This window comes from Glycine soja, chromosome 13 (assembly GCF_004193775.1).
Source record: "Glycine soja cultivar W05 chromosome 13, ASM419377v2, whole genome shotgun sequence".
NCBI lineage: Eukaryota > Viridiplantae > Streptophyta > Magnoliopsida > Fabales > Fabaceae > Glycine > Glycine soja.
Window position 1 is genome coordinate 4590987 of NC_041014.1, and position 26041 is coordinate 4617027.

The 26041-nt window shown below is 34.6% G+C and overlaps 1 protein-coding gene across 7 annotated transcripts; it reads left to right on the forward strand.

Moving 5' to 3' along the window:
- The first annotated feature begins 20156 nt into the window (after window positions 1-20156).
- On the forward strand, window positions 20157-24603 carry LOC114380809 (N-acetyltransferase 9-like protein). Of its 7 annotated transcripts, none has more exons than XM_028339865.1 (7): window positions 20157-20401; window positions 20486-20557; window positions 20995-21082; window positions 21876-22008; window positions 22475-22513; window positions 23272-23373; window positions 24330-24603. In XM_028339865.1, exons 1-6 carry the CDS (start codon window positions 20215-20217, stop codon window positions 23365-23367), a joined length of 615 nt encoding a protein of 204 aa, XP_028195666.1. In that variant the 5' UTR covers window positions 20157-20214; the 3' UTR covers window positions 23368-23373; window positions 24330-24603. The 7 variants fall into 7 exon arrangements, 6 of the variants coding, with proteins under 6 accessions (XP_028195666.1, XP_028195669.1, XP_028195667.1 ...); XM_028339868.1 differs by having other exon boundaries at window positions 23287-23373; XM_028339866.1 differs by lacking the exon at window positions 24330-24603 and adding an exon at window positions 23460-24323.
- Window positions 24604-26041: the final 1438 nt, after the last annotated feature.

Here is a 26041-nt window from a genome sequence, read left to right on the forward strand (position 1 = left end):
TCGGCCTGGCCTTTTTAAAAGTCTGGCCTAGCCTGATAGCCTTTTTAAAAGTCTTCTTCGCAATAAATATTTAATATTTTATGGAGTAGGAACGTAATAGGAAAGTTAAAAAAAAGGAAAGTCAATCAAAATAATGAGGAATATAAAAGGGCACATGACTCACACCTAAATTGTAATTAAAGTCCTTGATTATAGGAATAGAAGTTATGGAGCAGTAATGTCTAATCAAAGTCTGATAGTTTAAAAAAAAATTAATTGTATCCAAAAAATAATATTATATTTGGTACCCAAAAAATAATATATATATATATATATATATATATATATATATATATATATATATACATATATATATATATAGGCCGGCCTACCAGGCTTATAAGGCTTTTTAATAAGCCTAAGCCTGGTCTATTTAATTTAATAGGATTTTAAAAAATCCTAAATTAAATAGGCCAGTTCAGGCCAGACTTTATGTAGGCCAGGTCGTAGGCCCCTGTAGGCCAGCCTGACCTATTCCCACCCCTACTTCTAGACTCAAATTCTTCAATGGATGGCACCAATCCTCCTTTCCAATTCCCTATGTGGCAACTCACAAATAAGGAAACAAAGAGAAACTTAAAGCAATGAAAAAATTTTAACAAGACAAATTTTCAAGGATTATTCAACAATTAAATCAATGAAAAGCACATAAAAGCAAGTTAGGACTCAAAGAGAAACTTAGAATGGCTCTAGAGTAGAGTAAAAAAAACAAAAAAAAAGACACAAGAAACCTCTAGTTTTGGAACTTGTATTCACAGTAATTTTCAATTGAAATTTCAGAACTAGGATTGGTATAAAATAGGCACCAATTATAGAACAAATTTTGAGCCAAAACAACAAGCACACTTCCCTTTCACTTTTTTTTTCCTAGACACTGATTTTTCGGCCAACTTGTGTGATTTTTATTATTTTTTACTTTAATCTAAATCGCTTGGTTCTTTTTTCATAATTTTTTTCCAGATGTCTAGAAAATTCAGTAAAAGTTTCAGCTCAAAAAACATAGTGACCAATTCTCAGTAATTTATACAAGTTCGTATGTTCAAGCTGCCAGCACCAGCGATTTCAACCTAGAAATCAAGAGTAGTGTTTATGTTGCTTAAGGCTTGGATAGTTACAATTTGTGTTTGCTTATGCTCAATTATCTTGAATAAAACAATTCAAGAGAGCTTAAGACTTATTTTGATTCACAAATCCAGCCATAACTCAGCACCACCACTCAACTTCATCATAGGCATCATGTAGGAAACTTAGAAGAAGAAAAAAAGTTCAACAACAAGACTACTTCTAGGAATTGATTTAGAACATGTTATGAACTAAATAACATGCATGAATTAGACTCAAAATTCAAAAGATAGGCTAAGAATGAAAAGAATACATGAACAAATGTATCTAGAATTCAATCAACAAAATAAAAATTCAACACAAACTTAGAACATAATGTGACAATTACTATGACTAAACATGACTCTAAGACAACATGGATTAAGTGATTTACACTTAGATTTTTGTGTTTTTTTTTCTAATCAATATTTTGAAATAAAATTTAGATCTAAGGTTCAGCACAAGAATATTATGAATGAAAAATGATAGAACCTAAAATCAACACAAAAACATGATTCAAGAGTAGATCAACAAAATTTGAACCATAGAAATGCAAGAACAAGTGTAGATCTAAGATTTAATCGGTTTATTTTTTTTTTAATCTACTCTAAACAGCACCAAAACACAAGAGAATGGAGGATATACATGGAGAATAAGATCAAGAGCAAGGAATTAAAAAGAATTCACCGAACAAAAAGATAGAGGAAGCAAAAGAACATCACCTAGATGAAGATGTTCTTGATACCACATGATGTAAGCTCCATTGGAGCTTGTAGGCCTAGGATCTTCTTCATCAATGGATTCCTTTGTTTCTTGGAAGATGAATGGTAGCAGAATGGAGAAGGAAGAGAGAGAGGAGACACCACTTCAAGGAGAAGATGAGTCTAGAAGAAGTTCACCACCATAGGAGGCCATGGATAAGAGCTTGGAGGAAGAAGGAGATGAATGAAGGGAGAGGAAGAGAAGAGCACGAAATTTTGTGCTCTAAAAGAGCTCTATAATCTGAAGTTTAATTTTCAAATGATCAAAGTTTAAAAAATGCACACACATTGTGAATGTATGTATACATGATTTTGATGATATCAAAGAAGAATCTAACAAGGCTGCTTCAAATGATAAGCATTTGCTTCAAGAATAATTCAAGATTGCTTCAACAAACAAAGCCTTGTTTCAAGATTCACTAAAGACCAAGCCTTGCCTTAAAACAATGTGCTTTCAAGACATGCAAGGCTCTGGTAATCGATTACCAGGAAGTGTAATCGATTACCAGAAGACAGGGTTGAGAAATAGCTGTTGAAAAAGGTTTTGAATTTGAATTTTCAACATGTAATCGATTACCATATGTCTGTAATCGATTACCAGCAACGAAACTTTGGAAATTCAAATTCAAAAGTCATAACCCTTCAAATTATAACTATGTAATCGATTACACAAACATTGTAATCGATTACCAGTGGAAAGTTTTCAGAAAATCTGCCAACAGTCACATCTTTTCATTAGATTTGTGAATGGTCATCAAAGGCCTATAAATAGGTGACTTGGGCACGAATTTTAGACAGAGAGTATTTTTGGTCCAAAATGTCTTATCCTCTCAAAAGACAATGAGAGAGATTCCAAAAGAACTTCATTGTCAAATGCTCTCTCAAAAGAAATCCTTGACCAAACACTTGCAAAATCTATAAGGATTCTTACATGATCTTCATTGTAATATTCTTCTCTTGAAGAGAGAATTCTTCTTCTATTCTTCTTATTCAATGAGATTGGTTAAGAGACTGTGAGTCTCTTGTTGTAAAGCATCTGAACACAAGGGATGGGTTGTCCCTGTGTGGTTCAGACTTTGTAAAGGATTTTACAAAGATAGTGGAAATCTCAAGTGGGTTGCTTGAGTACTGGACGTAGGCACGGGTTGTGGCCGAACCAGTATAAAACTGTGTTTGCATTCTCTCTTCCCTTATCTTATTTATTTTGTTGCAATCAATTGTGTCTTGCATGTTTAAAGAACATTGTTAAATTGATTGTTGTTGCTTCTTCTATATTCTAAGCCTATCCATCTTAAGATTATTGAGGCCACAAGGTCCAACACACATGACTTCTATTTATAGCCTAAGTGTCACACAAAATTGGAGGGAAATTTGAATTTCACTTGAATTTGTGGAGCCAAAATTTCACTAATTATGATTAGTGAATTTTAGTTATGGTTCAGCCCACTAATTCAAGATCAATTCTAAGATTCTCCACTAAATGTGCTTAGGTGTCATGAGGCATGTAAAGCATGAAGGACATGCACAAAGTGTGACTATATGATTGGGCAATGGGGTGTAGTAAGCAAATGCTCACCCCCCCCCCCTCTAAAATTTAATTGGATTGGGCTTCTACCAATTCAATTAAATTTATTTCCAACCACACACATCAAATATTCACCTAGTGCATGTGAAATTACAAAACTACCCCTAATACAAAAACTAGTCTAGGTGCCCTAAAATACAAGGGCTGAAAAATCCTATATTTATAGGGTACCCTACCTACATTATGGAGCCCTGAATACAAGGACCAAATATAATGACATAGTCTAATATGTACAAAGATAATTGGACCCAACCTTGGCCCGTGGGCTCAGAAATCTACCCTGAGGTTTATGAGAACTCTAGGGCCTTCTTCAGCAGCTCTAGCCCAATCCTCTTGGAGCCTCTTGCTCATGGCTCTAGTGACTGGTCCCTTCCTAGGGAGGATTGCACCAGTTATGAAGATATGATTTGATCAAGGAAACAAAACATGGTGAGTTTGCTTTTTGCCCCTTGTCGCAACCTGCCCTCCGACGGGGGCACGAAAAGGCCTCTCGTTTGGGGCAAGGGTACGTCCTCCATCAAAGGAAAACACGTGGTGGAGTCGCCACCAATGTTTATTCGAGGAAAACGTTGGAAAAATCAAAAATGGAAAGGTCAAAGGTCTGTGCATTTTGAAATGAGGGTTCGGGAGTCATTTACGCACGGGGAAGGTATTAGCACCCCACGTGCCCGTCACAAGGGACGACAGCCTCTAATCGAATGTGCAAATCATGACTTCAATATTACTTATTTGCCCTTTTATATTTATTTTTACTTTTTATATATTTTACTTTTTGGGATCGACAAGGGTGTTTCCCTCGCTACTACGTATCCTCGAGTGTGATGAGGAAATCAGACCTACGTAATTCTTTAAGTCTGAAATTTTGTTGGTTAAATTGTTTTATCTTTTTTGAAAGATTGATTTTAACCAAACAAAATCCGTTTAAGGTGTTGGACCTCAAAACGATCTTTTGATTTTTTGAAAGGAGAAAATCGTTAAGGAATTGGACCTTTGAACAAATTCTTGATTTTTGAAAGGCGAGGATCGTTAAGGCGTTGGACCTTGAAATGACCTCTTGATTTTTTGATGAAATGAAGAAGTTTATGAGTTGGTTTTATTTGGTTTTGGCTCATTAATCTTCAATCCCTTTTTTAGGTAACTTGTGGCGTTAATGACCGGTTAAAACTTATTTTATATTGATGAAAAGAGTTTACGACACAAATGATCGGTCAAAACATATTTAAACAGTGATTAAGTGAGATTACAACACAAACGATCGATTAAAATTCATTTAAATGGTGATAAAGTGATATTACAACACAAACGATCGGTTGAATTTTATTTTAACGGTGATTAAACGAGATTACGGTATGAACAATCGATCGAAACTCGCTTTAAACAAAGAAAAAGATCACCGATGATCAAAGAAGGAGATGAAGATGCACAAACAATAAAGGGGACCCCTAAGGGTCCATAAATCAAATTCAAATCCTTAAAATAAAGACTAACCGGATGAAGAACGAAGAATGAACGATGAACGGTGTAGGAATCGATCACCGATGTGATTCGGAAGCATTTCAGCCTTGTTTTCTCTTCTTTCTTCTTCCTTTCTCTTCTTTCTCCTTCTTTATGGACCTCTGGACTTCAAGGAACCTCAGGGAGCCTTTACTTCATCCTTCTCACACCTATTTATAGCAAAACAAGCCACTTGGAATGAAGGTAGCTTGCCCAGGCGAGCTGATAACTTCATTCTGAAGCAACTTGCTCGCCCAGGCGAGCTAGTTACTTCATCATGAATTTATCTAGGTGGCATAGGGGCTGAAAAATGCCCCTAAAGTGACCCTTTTGCCCTCCTTTTGAGTAATTTGCACATTTCCTTCCGAAACATCGAAAAATCTTATGGAATGCGTGGCAATTAGTGTTAAGCAGCTCAATTCATATGGCAAGAATCCAAATGTTTGCAAATGATCATCCCCAGACGAAATTAAGGTATGACACCCCTAATTCAAGAGCCTAATGGAAAGGATCAAAAAGTTCGCTATCCAGTGACAACTCCCAAGGGTGATTTTATGTAACTTTTAATGTCTTCTAAAGACATCATCCTTTTTGGTAACAACATTGTGGCAGTAGGGACTACCAACGACAATGCATCATCAAAAGAGGAAAACTCTAGATGAGGCTTCACTGTTATCAAGCAAGTCAAAGACCCAGCATGACCACAGATCGACCTCCACTCCCTATGTCTCACACAGACCCAGGTATAGGGCCTAATATCTCAACGTGTGTGCCAAAGTGTAGGTGCCATGTGTGCATAGAGCAATCAAAGAATTACCCCACCCTACTTGCCAAGCAAATAGACAACTCCCAAGTAGATGCAACAAGTATGTCACATGTCATCTACCACAAGATTCAATGGCAAAAATATTTCTAACTACGAATGTAATAGATAGACAGACACACATCAAAAGACAATAACATAGAGAAGTTATACATAAATATGAACAAAACAAAAGATAAAAGAGAAAAGGGAACATACATAACGAAGAAGTCATGATAAAATTGCACATCGATCGAATGGATTAACTCTATAACAAGTCCCTAGCGGAGTCGCCATCTGTCGCAACCTACCCTACAATGAGCATGCGGGTGTAAAGCAAAAGTGCGTCTTCTAAAATGAAAACGCGTGGGAGTTGCCACCAACATTTATTTAAGGAAAACGTTAGAAAAAACCAAAAAGAGGTTTGTGAATTTTAAAAATAAGGATTCGGGAGTTGTTTTACACATAGGGAAGGTATTAGCACCCCACACGCCCGCCACAAGAGGCGACAACCTTTAATTGAGTGTGCACAACATGACTTCAAAAATTATTTATTTTTCCCTTTTTATATTTCTTTATTTTTTGGGGTCAACTAGGAGGCTGCCCTTGCTCCTACGTATCCTCAGGTGCAATGAGGAATTCAGACCTACGTAGTTCTTTAAAGTGAGAAAGTTTGTGTGTTGAGTTGATTTTATGCTTTTGAAAGATGCATTTTAATTACAAACAAAAAGGTCGTTAAGGCGTTTGGACCTTGAAACGATCTCAAGTGATATTTGATGGAGGGAAGGTAGTTATGAGTTTTTTTTTGTTTTTTTGTTTATTAGCTTTCAATCTTTTTAAGACAACAAAGTTTTTACGACACTAGTGATTGGTTAGGATTAAACTTTACAAATAAAAATGAGATCATCGATGATAAATGGAGAAGATGAATATGCACATAATAACATAGGGGACCCCTAAGGGTACATATATTACATTTAACTCTTAAAAACAAAACTAATCGATTGTCGCACGAGGAACACAGAACAAGAGAACGATATAGGGGATGATCACGGTCGCATTCGGTAGCGCCTCGGCTTCGTTTCTTCTTCTTTCTTGTTCTTCTTTCTCTCTTTCTCTTTCTTTTTCTCCCAATTCTCAACTCCTGAACCTTGGAACCCCTTAACCCCCCCCCCCCCCAACATGGCTATTTATAGGGAAAAAGCAATTTTGGGGCGTTAAGAGCTTGCCCAAGCGAGCTGATGCTCAACCCTGAAGGAATGAGCTCGCCCAGGCGAGATGGTTGCTTAGGCATGAAGCTATTTCATGGCCCAGGCGAGTTAGATGCTAGTTTGGGTGAGCTAGGGTCTAGAAAAATCCATAAAAGACCCTTTTGCCCCCTTCCTTGGTATCTTTTTGTTTTCTTGATCCAAACACTGAGTGATTCCTTGCTTCACACTGTAATTGGTGTCAAACACCATAATTCGACTAGCAAGAATCAAAATATCAGCGGACAATAATCCCCGGACGAAATTAGGGTCTGATAGAAACAACACCCAAATATTGTTCGCACATTTCTTCCTAATCATAGTAGGTTGCACCAGTGATTGGCCTACCATCAACCCTTATGCCAAGCTGTAGTGCTACATTCTCCAGTGTAATTGTACATTATCCAACAGGAAGATGAAAAGTGTGCATCTCTGGTCTCCATCGCTCAACAAGTACAGTCATTAGATGATGATCAATTTTGAAGTGGCATAATTTTGCCACATCAGCAAACCTAGTATGAACAAGCAATGGTTCGATTAAAGGATAAGGAGCGAGCATCGAATGACAATAGGAAATGATTATTGGTGGTTGTCCCTATAAAACAAAAGTTGCATTTTTTTAATTGTCACGACAAGAAAAGGTTATAATATCATGTAATTGGTACTTACCATGTTTTGTATCTTTGAAGCTCGGTGACAATCTTGTTTCCATAACAATATTTTTCCCTCTATTCTCACTTAAGACAATCAAACAATTCGAAATTTAGTTGTTGAGCAGATGAATGAAATGAGCTGCCTGCGAACGTATTTATAGGAGGAAAAAAATTTGTGTGTTCACTGTTCACCTATTGTTCATTACTGTTCACATTATTGTTCATGTCGGGAATCCTGCAACGATACTGTGCGCATCAGATAATTGTTCATGTCATTGTGCGTGTTAGGAATCCTGTAGAGACATTGTTCATGTCACTGTGTGCGTCAGAATACTTCTCATGTCACTATGCACATCAGAACACTATTCACATCACTATTCATTTTACCATAGATCAATTTTCGACCGCAAAAACCATCGATGCACTCTTCACGGCACTATTCATGCCATTTCGACCGCAAAAACTATCGGTACACTGTTCATGAGCATGTGGACGCAATCTAGACTGTTAAAATTGTCGGTGCGATGACAATCGTTGGATCTATCCCTAGCCATGACATTATAAATATATAAATAGGTCTCCAAACGTATTCTTCTACACACAGAAAACACTCCACAACAGAAGTTCCAAATCACTCTGAGTCTCCAACCCAAATCCCTCCGAGTCTCGAAACCAAATCACTTTGAGTCTCCAACCCAAATCACTTCAAGTCTTGAAACCAAATCACTCTGAGTCTCCAACCCAAATCACTCTCAGTCTCAAAACCAAATCACTCTCAGTGTCCAAACCAAATAACTTATAGTCTCCAAACCAAATCACTCTCAGTCTCTAAAAGAAATCACTTTCAGTCTCCAAACCAAATCACTCTCAGTCACCATGGCAAGCAGAAATGAAAACGTCTCTACCGTAGCCGATTGTGATGAGGGAGTTGAGTTTAAGGGAAAAAACAATGTACTTGTTTCAATGAGGAGAGGCATGACCTTCAATCTCTTAAAAAATCCAACGTAAGATGGGCCTAAACCGAGGTCAAACCATAACCGCAATCATTTATTAATACCCCATTTCTGCTGGGTCTGGCATGTTTAATTACCAGGCTGTTACCATCAGTGACGATAAGGATATTGATGGCATGTTTGATATCTATAATCGACATCAATGCTTAAGTGGCTTTCAGTTGCTCGTACAATACGAACAACAACTTTCTTCTACCGCCAATGTCGAAACAATCGTTCAATCACAACAAATTCATGAAACACCATACACCGACTACCATACTCAAACTTACCATCAAGGTCCATCCTCTTAAACACCAATCCCATACACGACCACAAATGATTATTACGTCCCTCATTTTGAACCCACTGAATTCGATACCCACATTACTTCATACACATAACTTCTTGGTGGATCGTCAAACTATTGTGAGACGACTCCCCAACTAAATGAGCCCTCCCAACAAAATGTCACATGACTATTATGCTCAAAATGGGTTTTTGGGTGAAGTAGTTGGTGACTTCAGTGACGACGAAGATGAAATTTTGGCGGACAACAACAATAACAACGATAATGACATACAATTCCTTTTCCAGCAAATATCAACTAAAAATTTCTATCGTCCATATCCAAATAGCATTGATGTTGGTGACAACCAAAGTTCCTGACAACCCCGACTATAGGCATTTCTTGGACCAACAACAACAATATGACTAGCATGATGACGAGTTGTATGTTGGTCGCGATTCCGTCAATTGGAAGACCTGAAACACGCCATAAAAATGTGGCACATTAAGAACCATGTAACTTTCAAATCCAAGAGGCATGTGAAGGATACATGGGTCTTATGTTGCCCAGTTGAAGGGTGCCAGTAGAAACTTAGAGCGTCTGAAAGAAAAAATCAAAAAGTTTGGGAAATTAGAATAATAGAAGGGCCTCACACATGCGTCATGCCAACCATTTCACAAGATCACAATAAGATGGATTTGAAACTTGTAGGCAAAAATATCCTTGCGATGGTTGAAGAAAACAAGCAACTAACCATTCCTACATTCATCGCGTTCATAAGACAAGAGTTCGGATACACCATCACATATCGTAAAGCATGACTAGCAAAACAATGGGCCCTCGAGCAGGTATACAATAATTGGGAAGAGTCATACAACATACTTCCCAAATACCTACAAGCTTTGCAACTTTTCATCCCTGGCACAATTGTCAGGATTCAAAGTATTCCTGCACTGGACGAGTCCAACCAACCAATCCCAAACAAGGTCGTATTCCATCGAATTTTTTGGTCATTTAAGGCATCCATAGATGTGTTTGCATTTTGTAAACCCATTGTGCAAATCGATGGATCAAGGCTATATGGAAGATACAAAGGGACACTGTTAGTTGCAGTTGCACAAGATGGCGCTAACAACATATTTCCATTGGCATTTTCCATTGTCGAGGGTGAGACAACATATGGGTGGCACTTTTTTTGCAAAACTTGAGAACACATGTGACACCACAACATGGTATATGCTTAATCTCTGACATGCATGAGTCAATCAAAAGTGCATACAGATGACCTGACAAGGGGTGGACAGTAGACAACTCGTCACATGTGTTTTGTATTCGACACATAGGCCAAAACTACAAAAAAATAGTTCAAAAATGAGGACGAAAGAAAAAGCATCTTGAGAATGGGTAAGATATTTTGTTTATATTCAAATGCCCAATATTTAATTATTTAACATTAAACTAACATTCAAATCTTTTTTTTTTTTTGTAACTACAGGGTATGCCGACTCAACCACAGTTTTTTTGCCACTACAAGGAGTTACAAGAAGACAACCCGCACGGCACAACATGGCTTGATCAAATACCACAGGAGCAATGGACCTTGGCATGGGATGATGGAAAATGGTGGGAACACATGACCACTAATTTGGCAGAGTCACTCAACTCGGTGCTAAATTAATTTGAAATTTTCCAATGACAGCCTTGGTCAAAGCCACTTATGACAAGTTAAACAAATATTTTGTTGACCGTGGGATTCAGGTTGATGCAATGATCACCTCCGGACAAGTTTACACACTTATTGCAGCCAAATTCATCATTGAAGAAGAAACTAAGTCCAACACTCACTTTGTTCAATAGTTTGTCCGCCAAAGATTTCAATTTCAAAGTTGAGGAAAGAGTGAATACGAGAGAGAGGCGTCGAATGGGAAAATTAACTATTATGTTGGATCAAAGAACATGTGATTGTGGGAAACCTCAGAAGCCATACATGCCATGTGCACATGTCATTGCTTCATGTAAGCACTTCATTATAGATTACTTGCAATATGTTAGTCCAATGTACACATTAGATTATGTGTCAAGTGTTTACAAAGTACCGTTAGCAGGCATGCGTCATCATGATTACTGGCCACAAATTTTGAATTTTTTTAACACAAAAAAAACATGTTGAGAATTCGGGTTTGGGAGACCCAAATTCTCAACACAAATTTTGAATTTTTTTTAAAAACACAGTGTTAATTCAGGTCCCCCCCCCCAACCTAAATTTACACTGTGAATAGTAAAATTGTATATTAGGGTAAATAATGTAGGGGTATGTATATTTTGGGATTTTTTATGTATATTGAGGTAAAAATTTCAAACAAACAAGAATGAAGCATGAAGAAAGAAAAAAAGATGATGGATAGTTAATAGTTTCTCAAGTCTACCTATATATATGTTAGAAGTTTTCAAAAGCAATACTAGAGATCTTAGGGAATTATTCAAAAAAACCAAAGCTCATATATATATATATATATATATGTTAACTGATTTCATGGATCTGAATTTATGTACAGTAACTATTTTCATTCATGTACAATACTCTTAATTTAAACAGTATGTGTTTGAACAGTATTCCTGGAAGTACAACAGTTTGATATTTTAGTTGAATGATACTGTAGCAATAAGTCCCGTAGATGATAAAGGGCAGTAAGGCTAAGGTGTATGGTTCAAATAAAATATTTAGACATAATATACTAGTGGTTATAAGAGTAATGTTCAAACTTCATTATTAAAAAAAGAGTTAAAATTTTTTATTTTTCTCAGATCCAAGAAATTTAGTAACATATAACCCTATGAAAGCATTTCTATGGAACCATATGACGACAAAGATACTAGAGGATGAATTAATCATGTCTTGTCTTTTACGTTCATTTTCCTGCATCTCCTTTAGATCTAATTCATCATCATCATTATCATCAAATAATTCTCCAAGAAACATCAATTTGCTCAATGAGCAAGAAAACCAAACCCACGAGGTCGCTCCTAAACACAATCTCTTCAATGAGGAGGTCTGATTCGAAGATATAAATCAAAATATGGATGACTGGAACATTCCAGAAATCCCCCAGGACACAATGTATGTTCCTGAGACAATTAAAGACAAACATAATTTTGATTATATAATCAAAACTGCAGAAAATAATATTCCTCTAGGACAAGATATAGGGGAAGAATTTCATTTACTTTCAAAAAATTCAATTTATGAACATAGTCGGAAATACAAATACCTACACATAGGATGTGTACAAGTAGCCATCAAGCCCTTAATTGATATGGGCATAGATGCAGCAGTCTTAATGTGCCTTAGAGACATTAGGCATAACAAATTTGAAGATTCCTTAATAGGAATGGTAGAAACAAGCCTATAGGACAAGGTCCAGTTTACTTCAATTGTTATCCAAACAAAACAGTGAGTTTAATGGACAGAAACATTCTTGACTCTCTGTTTTTAAATATCCACTTTCATGGCCTTGACATGAAAGAAGGATCAATTCTAGCAGCCTTAATCTATAGGATTTAGTACAAAGTCATGAATACTTGTGCGTCAAGAGTCCTTTTAAAACCACAAAGAGGAGAGACAACTTTGTTTATCACTGATATGACAAAGGCCAATGTTTCTCTCCCAAGAACGATAAAATGGGATGAGGTAACCCTTCCTAAAAAATGGGTCATGGATAAGGCCACACCGTCAGTTCCTCGACCCACTCCAACTATTGAACAAATCAAACAAGATAACTCCGGTAAAGTAGAGATAACCTTTAATAGGAGAAATTCATTCTCATCAAGGATAGAAGCCTCTAGGTCTGAATATGAGTCAGCAAGAAGGTCTTTCTCGGTGAGAACCCGCTTAATCCTAGTTGGATTAACCAGATCTGAGTCACACAACCAATTTCCTATCGTAAACCTCCAAGGTTTAGATACAACTTCTAATATACCTAGAACAACATACAAGAGGACAACCAAAAAGTCGATCCAGTTTCCATCATACTCCTCTATGCATGAACCTTATGATGTTATCTCATCAATGTCCTTTTCTTTGACTAGTTTCATGCTTATACCATCAAGGAAGATATAGATTACCCATGGAAGCAAGACATCGTAGGTGATCCAACAACCAATGTGATTACCAATTGGCAAACCAAAGATGGTGAGTTAATCCAATCGAAATTACCTCCCACAACACAATACCAACTACCAAAAGTCAAGGATAGTCATGATAAACCTGTCATAGCCACTCCATTTAAGACAAAAGATTCCAATGAAGAAGTAACTTCCAAAGACATTAAAAGCCTAATGGAACAGGCTAATTATACAAATAAATATCTACAAGTCTTAGGAGAGTCTATCAAAACCAAGACATTTCCTAAACATAAACCTCCTGAAGAATCTCCGACAAATATCCCCATAGAAAAAACTTTATTCAAACCTTTGAAAATTAGTGACAAAGCTAAACAAAAAATTAGGGAACTTAGGAAAAACATGTCCCTTATGGAAGGAGTAGGTGACAATAATAGTGAATTATTAAACAAGCTTGATAGTTTACTTAAAGTCATTACCGAAACTCCCCAACCTTCAGAAGTGACTATCGAAAGGAATACTTGTATCTTTGAGAAGAGTTAATGAAACTTGATGGTTTGTCAAGAACTGAATATAGTCTGTGGTAAGAATGAATTAGTATAAAAATATCCTTGCGATATTTTTTTTAGATGCCTTAACTAATCATATGATTTAAAAATTATTGATTTGGTTTTCATAAAAGGTTTTGTTTTTTAAATAGACCAAATTCTATATCATTTGTCTTTACACTTTGTTTTGGGATACCATCTGATTAAGCAAACAAAGCTTTGTTTCCCAAAAGTATTTGTGAAAGTTTTTGAAAACATAATTCACCCTCTCATCATGTGATTTACATAAGGGATGGTAGTTTTCAATATGAATCTCAAGAACTTCAAGACAACAAAGATGTAACATATATGTTTTATGTCTTCATCTAATATATTTTCCAAGCTAGATATAATATCGATGGTTTGTCAAAAACTAGATGTAATCCATGATAAAAATGAACTAATGTAAAAACATCCTTCCAATTGATTTGGTTTTCCTTGGACCTATTGAACTATACGTTACATTGGTGAGATCCAATGATGAGATGTTAGCATTAACTAATCATCAAAGGGTGTTGCTAGGTGCACCCAACACTATTGCTGGTGCACCCAGCATTTTACATGAATGGGCAAAAATGCCCTTGCCTTAAATTTAAAAACAAATAATGTGCACCCACTGTTATGCTTCTTCTTCTTCTTCTTCGTTGCTGGTTTCCTTCGTCGCTCTCCACCATGCTTCTTCTTCTCCTCCTTTCGGTGCCATTGACGACCTGGATTTTGGTGTTGCTCTGTCGTTGAGGTAAGTTTCTTCTTTCTCCCCGTTAATGGCGTTTGCTTTCCTGGTTTTTGTTTGGTTACTGATGTAGGTTAGAGCATTTAGTTTATTGATACGGGCGTAGTTAATCCGTAATAGGAAGATTAGGAATAGGAATTAGGTTTCTTCATACGAATGTACTTCATCCGTATTTGTTACTGATTTCGTAATGTTCATACATATGAAGTTCATTCGTATGATTCATACGAATGAACTTCATCCGTATGAGTCATACGAATGAAGTACATTTGTATGAGTCATACGGATGAAGTACATCTGTATGACTCATATGGATGCACTTCATCCGTATGAAGGTTTTAATTTTTTTTTGGGAAATTTTTTTATTTGTTTTGAAAAATTGATTTGTATTTGTTTGTCTTGTATTAAAAATAGGTATGTTGTGTGTTTATTAAAAAAATATGTGTGACAATTTTGACAACGATGTATCATACATGCATAATTTATTTTAGTTGCACCAATTAATTTATTTCTTAACACAACAATTAAGTAATAATTAAGGATAAATGTATCACAACAATTTATATCACATAATGATTATAATTAAATAAACAAGTGCCACAGTCCATAAATAAATATACAAAATAAATAAAATATCCAAAATACATAAATATAAACCAAAAAAAGTTGTTAAATGTTTGACTTCAAAGTAAAAAAAGAATTATTAGTAATAATATTTAAGCCAGTGGGAAAACACGCATGCACACAATTCATGTATGACATTACAACAGCCACTGTTGCATGTTCAGTCTTCATTTAGGTCAACATAGTATCTTTTCAACATCATCAAGCTTTTGTACTGTTGCATTCTCCTAATATATGGAGTTGGCCACTACTTTGCCTGAGGATGAGAATTCCTAGACCATAACAATGCTAGAGGTAGTAAAGGACAACGGTCTTTTAAATAAATCTGTTGTACATACACAAACAATATTAAGTCAAATGAACACAAATGATTGCATAAATTTAAAAATAAGACTACATATCTTCAATGTACCTGAACAAAATGATTGTCAAAGATGTGACCAATACATATTATGCAATGCACAAAAGAATCTGTTGGTGGTTGATTTCTAAGAGGAAAAAATGTCATGCTTTGTTGTCGGAACAACGATACAAGGATTACATTATACCTTGATGCAATGACATATCCCATCTCTGCTATATCCATCCACAGTAACCTAAATCAAACAAATATACACATCAAAGTTATTTAAAGTTACTTCTTAAAAACTAAAACCTAAATAACATACCTTCGATAACCCATCAACAAGTAGGGACCTCCTTAATTCCTTGAATCTGTCTGTGCCACCGAAGAGGTTGATATAGTCATCCGACCATTTGGCAAGTTCTTTAAGCAAATGGTTTCGCACCAACGACCAAGAATCTTCACCCATACCTAATAAAGCGGCAATCAACCGATATCCACAGTTACCATCAGCTTTCACATCCACAATGTTGTCAATGAAATCCTATATAAATGGCCCAAATTGATCCAACATCGGGATGATCCTTCTTGGATTCGGCTGGTCAGAAGATGATGCACTATGCTTCATTGAAGAGTTTCTATTTTGCAAAGAATGAAAAGCATCAACATACTCCCAGTAAGACGGATTACGCTTTGTTGATCTTTGGTTTCTGTTCATCAGTTTCTACGGTGCACCTTTAGTGTTGACCTTTGACGGAGGAGGACACATAGAGTTTTGATCAGGGTATGCAATTTCTCGAAATTTACTCTTGAGAGTTACTTTACCACAAACATCAAGTTCCTCAAATCTTTTAGATATGGTTTCCATCTCTTCCTTTATGGTCACTTGAGGCTCAGATAACCCTTGGTCTGAAAAACTAAGTCTCCTCCAAAACATATGGATTGAATCTAGTAGGATGCTACCAAGAACATACTTAGATAGCTCACATGCACAAGGAAGACCGTGTGTGGTTCTCATGACACAACCACAAGAAGAAGGATTCTTGCCAGCATAATGTACACACTCAAACTCAGTAGCAATCTGATTTAAAGCATACCTTGCGATCATTCCAAGAAGCCTCTTGTATAAGGTTTTTTTTTAAAAAACATGTCCAACCACATGTGTACTTGTTTCAAAGGATGCTTTAATTTTAGTGTGTTGTAGTGTGATCATATTGTTCATGGCATCCCAAACACTACACAGGTCTCCAAGACTATTATGTAATACTTTTTTTAAAGCCCAAATGAGCAGATTCAACCCTACATTTCAACACAAAAAACAATAAATAATAAACATATACAATAATTAAATTCGATGAATTCATTAACCTTACTAGAAAAAGTTAAACATTTTAATACATGTTTGTTGTTGTGTTGCCTAAGTGCATCACCTTATTCGTCCAGGTTGTAACAAATTTTTCCTTGTGGGGGATTATCCATGTTTTGATAACATAGTCAACAAACATTGGCCAAGGTGAACAAACAATTTCAAACTTCTTAAGGCATTCATGGAACTGCTGTTCGGAAGGACAATCAACCAGACTTCTTCAAGCATCCATGACATACTCCCAAGCATTTTTTGACCAATTAGGGATTTACATTTGTCCTTGATTATTATTGATGTGAAACCTGCACAAGTTTGTACACTCAGGGAACATAGTTTTCACTACATTCATCAATGTCTCTGTCATTCACAATAACTACAGGGAGGCCATCACGTCTTAAAATAGACCTCGAAACCGTTCTAAAGCCCATACCACATTATTAACATGTTCACCCTCCAGATATGCAAACCCAGCAGAGAATGTCATCCTCGTTGGTGTCACCCCAACAAAGTCAAGTGGTTGGAGTCTGTTCTTGTTTGTTTTGTAGGTATTATATATCAAAAACACCAAATGACATGCATTGCATAACTTCACTGCATCAAGGTGACACCAAAATATATCACGTACCACGTCTTCATCCTTTAATCTATGTCAATGAATATATTGATCCCGTTCAAGAAGCTTCATTAGATGTTGCATTTCAGTATCACTTCCTCTAATGGAAGAACGGTATGCACTTCTTGCATTGTATATTTGTTTAATTGTTGTACAACTATTGGCATTGTGCTCCTTCAACGCTAGCAGAATGTTTCTTGGTTTCACCATTGACTTGGTCATATTAGCAATAATTGTCTTCTCATCCTTAATCAATCGCTCAGCGTATGAATGTCCAACTAATGACTTGGCCAATTCATGATTATGAATCCCACAAATCAACTTCACCATCCAACATTGCCCTCCAATCACTGGTTTCCCACGAAGCTTGAAGGGACACTCACATTTTTTACTCCCAGTATCTCTTCTAACAAATTCTTTCTTCCTACACCTATACTGACCGCTCCTTTCACAACCAATTAACACAAATGAACTCCTTCCTCCACTACCAGTCTGTGTGTCAGACCTTATAATGACTGCAACAAATCTATTTTCATGAGCAACTGATCGAGCCCACTGCAAAACATCATCTCGGGTATCAAACACCTACAACGTAACCCAAACAATTTTAGTTTTCTACAACACATTCATTTTATCAAATCACTCACAATAACGAACATTATTACCTAAGAAGTATTAAACGCATCCGAACAATCAACATGTGGTTCGTTCACACCACATTTTTGTTCATTTTGATCATCCATATCAACTTCTTCTGACATTATATTGTCATACATCCATCGACCTTCGTCCATCTTAAAAACAAATAAATTTTTTTGTCATCATACACAAGTCTACATACTCTTTTAGTGCACACCATATTATACAAACTAAAATTCATAGTGACATATATCAATAAACAAAAATCCTATATTAGCCCCTATACTTTATATTTTAATTCCATTTTAGTCCTTACCATCAAAATTTGATAAATATTATCAAAATAAATTAACTACATATATATTACCAAGTAATACAAAAAAATTATAATTTATAACTAATTTGTCGCTAAATAATTAAATTATATACTTATACTATATATAATTTGTAATAACTAAATAATTCATAATTTGCAAAAAAAATTACACTATAAGGACTAAAAAACACTATCAAACTATAGGGAACAAATCATTAATTTAACATATTAATAATTAAAATAATCAAAACTTTAAGGTATTTAAAAAAAAAACTAAATAACCCATACAGACGAAGTTCATTCATATAAAGCATATGGATGAAATTCATCCGTATGGTTTATACGAATGAAGTACATCCGTAAGTACAACTAAAGCATATGGATGTAGTTCATCCGTATAAATCATACGGATGTAGTTCATCCGTATAAATCATACGGATGAACTACATCCGTATACTTTCCTTCGTACTTATGGATCTACTTCATCCGTATACATCTTATGAATGAACTTCATCCGTATGTGAAAAAAAATAAATCTACTCGAACACCAGTTAGCCAGAAAAATCATATAAATGTGTACCTAAGACAAAATCGAACCAATAACTGCAACAATCACCAATCGGTAACACTTTCACCTTCACCGAACCGCTACCTCTCTCAACAATGGAAAATCAACACAAAATAAAAAAAGCGTAAAAAAAACAACACAAACACCAACTTAAAAAGGAAAACAAGTAGGGGGATTTTCGGGATTAAGGAAATATGTTGGGTGCACCTAGCAACACCCATCATCAAACAACTCTAAAGGCCCATCCATGGCTTCCTTGTGTCAACCAAGATCCATTGACCAAATCATGGCAAACTTACGTCAATGACAAGAGTCTATCACTAGTTTGACTCAACAATGACAAAAATTAAACATAACTTTGCCGCATGTGTTTGTTTTTTGTGATTGTCACTAGTTGTTTCACTACATCCATCTTCTTTGTATTGTTTTATTTTATGTTATATTATACTTATTTTCCAGTTGCATTTATAATGCCATTTTATTTTCAAAATGCATGTTTGCTTTTTTTCTTTTAAAAAGATAGACATTCCGTTTTTTATATATTGTTCCAATGCAACACTAAAATGCATTTTCGTTTTGTAACAAAACCATTACATAAAATAGAAACACATTTATGTTTTGTATTGAAACACATTTCAAAAATGTATTTTAGTTTTTTTTTTATTAAGAGTTTAGGTGAGTTATATAAAATAGAAACACATTTATGTTTTCAGATAACAAAACAAAATTCCATTTTGGTTTGGTCTATTATTCAACTAAAATATGTATCATCAAACACGTGAGATATGTGATTATTTCATTTTTACATATGTCTCATATTTGAGTTATAAAATATGTAATTGTATTTAATATTTAAAAGAAAAATTTTATTGCTTATAATGATCCTATTTAGTTCAAACATAGGTATTTCGAGAATAATATGATGATTTTTTTTTCAAGAAATCCCCAACGAACAAAAGGTACCTTTTTCCTTTTTTATTGAAGATATCAAAACCACCACCTATATTCCAAAAAATAATCGACCCAAAATAAAAACTAATAAAGAGACCCACAATTCCATAAAAAGTCATCGTGGCCCCTTGTGGAATAAATGAAAAATAAACCAAGTTCGGAATAAAAGAAAAATCACTAATTTTCTCATAAATAAAGAACAAATACATACCAAGATAAGTGGAAATTGCAATGTGGTCTAAAGCATTTTCATGATGAATTAAAGTAAAAAAAAAAGTGCTAATAGGAAAAAAAGAAGTGTCAATAACAAAGCTCTCTACATAACGGAAGGGGACAGGGGAGTGGGGTTTGATTGCTTTTGTTTGTGTGAGGCAATTACAGAGTGAGAATCGATGGGGGAGAAAGGGTGTGTGAGCTTAGAAGGAAAGAAGGTGATATTGGTCCCTTACATGGAGGCCCACGTGCCCAAATATCACGAATGGATGAAGGACCCTTCTCTCCTTCAAGCCACTGGCTCAGAGCCTCTCACCCTCCAACAGGAGTACACCATGCAACTCTCCTGGTCCCAAGACCCTAACAGTTCTGTTTTCTCTCCAACTCAAACTCTATCTATTTATTGCAACACAACGATTATGATTTATGGGCGAAGTGTTTTTTTTGCAGAAGAGACCTTTATTGTATTGGACAAGGACTTGGTTGTTGGCGATTTCTCTCACGGGGAACCCCACCCTGAAGGTCACTGCCTTTTTCTATTATTATTATTATTATTATTATTTGGTTCAATGGCTGTTTGATTTGGGGTAATGAAATGATGTTTCTCAAATTCCAACTCCATGCTTCATAATTATTTCATGCGGTATATATTTATGGGGAAGAGATGTTTGGAAGTCCCACCTGCCTCAATTTTCGGGGTAGTTTATATATATATATATATACACTTCACTTAACGTCAATTGATTTTGAGATGAAATCTAACAAGAGGTAGAATTGTTTCTGATCATTTAACTCACTCTGATCCTTGAACTTCCTTGATGTTTAGTTAAGATAGGCAACTATTTATTTAGGTAGTTGGTCTATGGCTATGCTTATGTGAGCTATTTTTATGACTTGTGACTTCAAATAATACGGTAAGATTGGATGGAGACTAATATAGTAATATATGCTATTTGCAGCCATGGTTGGAGATGTAAATATTTTCATGAATGATTTGGATGATCCTCACGTGGCAGAGATTGAAATAATGATAGCTGAACCAAAGAGGTACCTAATTTGACTTTCATTTCTTGAACTAGTTAGTGAATTATTTGGGTATTGCCATTATCATAATTGGTTTACCTGTTGTTTCTCAGTCCTCATTGTTGCCTGTGTTTCATACATCATTCATCTTATAGAACGAATTTCCTTCATTTGTTTGACAAAAAGAAAATGCAGTGGATGAGGGTGCAGATGTACAGGTGTTGGGGAGAGACTAAGAAATTAAAACCAGAGCTAATTGAAATAAGTTGAGATTGTATAGAAGCGCTATCTATGTATAATCCTTGGTCAATGATGGCTTAATAGTTTACCTAAACCAAATCAGTGGTGGCAAGAATAGGAGAATATAGAAGATAATTACTTGAATATCACCTTCCTAAATCAGGTAGGGTATATCATTTAGTTTACATCTGAAGAAAACTTGAATTTATTCTTAATTAATTGTAAGCTTTCGTCTCCTATTCTTGCTTATGTCTATCTTTTTTTACTGGTGAAATCAGGTGTTTCCGTTGTAATTTTGAATGATACTTCTATTCAATCATTTACCCTGTGATGAGAAGAGTATATAAAACATTCCAGACCATGAACATACTTTTTGATGTTTATATTGTTTTTAGTTCCCTACTCTGGAATCTATGCTCCAACTTTTTATTCTCCTGATTATGCAAGTGCAAGAGATAAAAACCGTTCCTCTGTCTGCATCTAAGAGCCTTAGGTTTTAAGTTGATTTATTCTTTGACAGCAAGTATTAAATCTCTTCATTCTAACTTCTTTATCAACTTTCTCTTTGCTATCATAGCCGTAGGAAAGGACTTGCGAAGGAGTCTGTTCTGATGATGATGACCTTTGCAATTGAGAAGTTAGGAATTAATATCTTTCGGGTTAAAATTGGGGAATCAAATGGAGCATCCCTCGACCTGTTCCAAAAATTGGTTTGTTGCTGTTCTTTTTTTTTTTATCTTTTCTTTTGTATTAAAGGAATGATGTTTCCTACCACTGTACATTTAACTTATTGAGTTGTTGTCAGACAGTGATGGTTTTGGTTGACAGAATTTACAGTATGGCTCAACATATGCATTATATTTAAATCATCTTGTTAAAGATACTGAGATACCATTCCTCACATATATCACCTCCCTCCCCATTCATTTCAAAAGTTTTGATCTAAAATCATTGTATACATCACATTATTGTATGTCATTGACTCATTGGTAAAGAAAAATGTATTCTTGCCTTCATACATTTTTATGAAACATTTTGTTACGCAAACATTAATTTTACAAATATGATCATTCTATAGATTGATTTCATGTACTTCAATGTTAAGAATCATCTCTCTCTCTCTTCCAAGGGTTGTCAAGTTCTCTAAGTTTGACTCAGCTCATGGATTTGGTGTAGGGGTTTGTGCAAACTTCATATAGCAGCATCTTCAAGGAGGTGAGCGCATTTAAATTTCAATGGATCCCCTAACTGTTAGGCTAAAGTACGTATGCTTTGTTCTCATATAGTTGGAAGTGCAAATTATAATTTTAGTTGAGATAAGGAATCTAACTTTCCTTTTCTCAAATCAATGCCAGTATCAATTATTCTGGCTAAAATACATATCCTTTGTGCTTGGTACAAGCTAATTGATTATTGTAAATAAATCTCAGGAATGTAAGTTTCCATCAAATCAATCCTATTCTCAATTAGACTTATAGTAATTGTCATTTTTTTGAGTTCTTCATAATCTTTTGTTCTCTGTCAAAATAAGTGTGGTACTTCAAGTCCTGCTGATTTCACAAACAATTATATGCAAATATTTTTCTGTCCTATTAAATGTACTTTTGGATTTTTGTTGTTTATAAATGATTGAATTCAGTTATGATAGAACTTGGGGGTAGTTAAAGAAAGTTTTGAGTAAGAGTAACAAGGTATTGCTTATGTTTACAAATTTGTTTTAACCTATATGAAGCATAGACGCTGTTAAACTCCAGAGTTTGAACACAGACAGGACAATATTCTATTAAATACTCCAGAGTACAGCAACACATTTCACGGGCCTAAGCCTAACCCCTAACTAGAGTTTCCTCTCAAACAATCAAAAAGAAAACCATACGTAGAAATAAAACACACAAATTGCCATTCTAGATACAACTTGTTCTTATATAACTGCCATCTGTCACACTTTCCCCCCTTCTAACAGACTTTCTAAGGCCATGAGCCTTCAGTCTCAACAGACTCAATCCCATCATGTTGGACTAGCCTATCAATGCTCCCTGGTGCAGAAACTGCCTTGTCCTCAAGGCTAAAATGAGGTAATTGTCCTTTGATAAACATCTGCATCTTCCTACTAGATTAAGTGACTTTTGAGAAGTTCATTTCATAGGAATTTGGTAAATAGGTTGGTCATTTGTGGTTATGACTCTGGAATTAAGAATTCCTTCTGGTTCAAAGGCTGGTCAGGTCACTTCAATCTGGTAAGGTTGGATGAACACTATGCTGTCCCATAGCTCTCTTTAATAGAAGCACATGGAAAATAGGATGAATTCTCACCCCTGACGTTTGTAACTTGTAATGATACTGCACCCACCTTGTACAACAAATGATCTAAATTCATAATCAATGTTTGTATGTTTTTGTATGATCACTTTCTTCCTATGATAATGGGTATGGTAAAAAGTATTAAGAGACATTTCACAATCTAATACTTTGAAAAAAGAATCCGGAAACAAGATGAATTATATCTTTTAAGATATATACACCTTCGCAAAATATGTTTCTATGTTCTACGTTTTTATTTAATTGAAATTACATTGCAAAAAATACTAAGCATGATTTTTTAATATTTTGCGTGATATTTTAAGTCACTTTTTCTGAATGCTTTAAAAAATGAATATTTTTTATGATACTGATGCCCTTAAAGTGTTTATCCCTATAGAGATGTCAGCTCAAGTGAGAAATATCTGATGCATTGTACAACTGTTAGGCAGGTGTTGGTGTTGGAATATATAGCCAACATTGTTCAACCAAGAGTGTCTATGCTTCATAGATTATAACCATTATTTAGAACGCCATATTAATGAAAACCTTTAGCTCATGTATATTCTATAAGCTGTTTATTAGAAAGTTCTTTATTTTATGTTCATTTAAAGGAAATGAAAAGATTTCACTTTTATGTTACTGATCATGTTATTGAGCCAGTAACAGCTCAGGAGCTGCCTTCTTTCTCTTCTCTAGACTGTTTAATAATGCTTAGTTCTTAATTTTACAGGTCACCTTGGAGTTGCAAATAACACAGCCCAAGAAAGAGGCGATGCTTGGTTTAATTGGTACTGTAATCAAACATACCTAAACCTAGCAATATCTCACTTCGAGTTATTTAGTGGTAATAGAATGATCTTATCTGTTTTTATTCCTTGTTTTTATGACGTGCGGCTAAAAGCTGGCCTAATTATACAAAATTCTGACATCATTCATCTAACTATTATTATCTCTTCTAAGTGTAATAATTTGAAATTAAAAGTAATAGATCTGTATTTGTAATACCTTTTTTGCTATGATCCTATTTCCTCTATCCATATTGATGAGATGAATTATAAACGAAATAAATTATGAAATAAGAGGTTGTGTTGTGTAAACAAGAGGAACGGTGGAAATTGTTTCGGGCACCCAACAAAAATGTTTGTGCACTTGGTATTTTAAGTGAAGTGGTGAAATTGTCTTTTACTTAAAATTTTAAAAGCTCTCCCTCTCCCTACCCCCGTGTGCTGCTCTACTTCCTTCTTTGTTTTTCGTTTCTTCTTGCCGCACCGTCCTCGTTCATGTCTCCGTTTGTGCTTTGCTGTCATTTCCCGTCATGGCTGTCGCCTTCGTTGTGAGTTCCTATGACTGTATTTTCCACTATTTGTTTGAAAATGGGATTGCATAGCCATTTAACGGCGGATTGAGAGTCCGTATAATGCATTTGGCAATCTGCAATTAGTATAATCCATGTTGATTGCTAATTTATATGCATTATACGGAAAATAATAATTGAATAAATTTTTATTATATAAAAATAAATTAATGTTTTTGAGTTATTTTATAATTTTATAAATAAATATTGTTGTATATTATTAATATGTATTTATTTAATTCATTATATTTGTTTTTTGACATTGGTTTTTAATAATTAATTTATTCAATAAATAATTAATTTATGAATTTTTTTATTTAAAAATGAATGTATAAATATTATTTTTTTTATTTATTTATTTATTAAAATATAATTAATTTAATTATATTTGATATTTAAAATATTTTTTATAAAGCAAAAATTCCAATTTTTTGAGTATAGACTGTACAATTTAGTTAACCAAGAAAAGGTAACATTGTATATGACAAAAAGAAAATTATTGATATTGTTGTATAAATATTATTACACTAATAGTATTAAATATTTATATAAATAGTGTTTGGAAGTATAAAATAAGTTTTTGTTTCATTTTTTTATAAATATTTAAAAGTATTAAAATACTATTTTGTAAAAAAAATGAAATAGTCATTTATTAGAAATAAAAAAACAAAAATCTATTTAGATTTTTATCATATATTTTAGTTTACTAGAATTAGTAATGTGAAATCTATAAATTTTAAAAAATAATTTCTATATTGATTTTTGAATATATAAAAGTATTAAAAAAGTTATTTGAAAAATAATAAAATATTTATTTAGGAATTATTAAACAGTAATTTATTAAATATTTTAAATAAAATTTATTTATTAGTCAATTTGTTAGTTTTTGAAACTCAACTATTATTTGAATGATTACACCAATTGTTATTATTGTTTAAATTTATAAATTATGGTTAGAATTAAAGGATTGTGTCGGACTTTAGGCAAGGTTATATGAAGAGCATTAGGGAATCAAGTTAGTGGCGATGCCGAAGAAGTCCTTCAGCGTCAAAGGCCGATAGCATCTGCACATTGACAACGGGCAATTG

Bases quoted from the DNA above. Each gene is read 5' to 3' on its own strand.
- LOC114380809 (XM_028339865.1), top strand. From the start codon at position 20,215: ATGGGGGAGAAAGGGTGTGTGAGCTTAGAAGGAAAGAAGGTGATATTG. The intron at 20,402-20,485 runs GTTCTGTTTTCT...TTTTTTTTGCAG, and splicing joins CTGGTCCCAAGACCCTAACA to AAGAGACCTTTATTGTATTG. The intron at 20,558-20,994 runs GTCACTGCCTTT...TGCTATTTGCAG, and splicing joins CGGGGAACCCCACCCTGAAG to CCATGGTTGGAGATGTAAAT.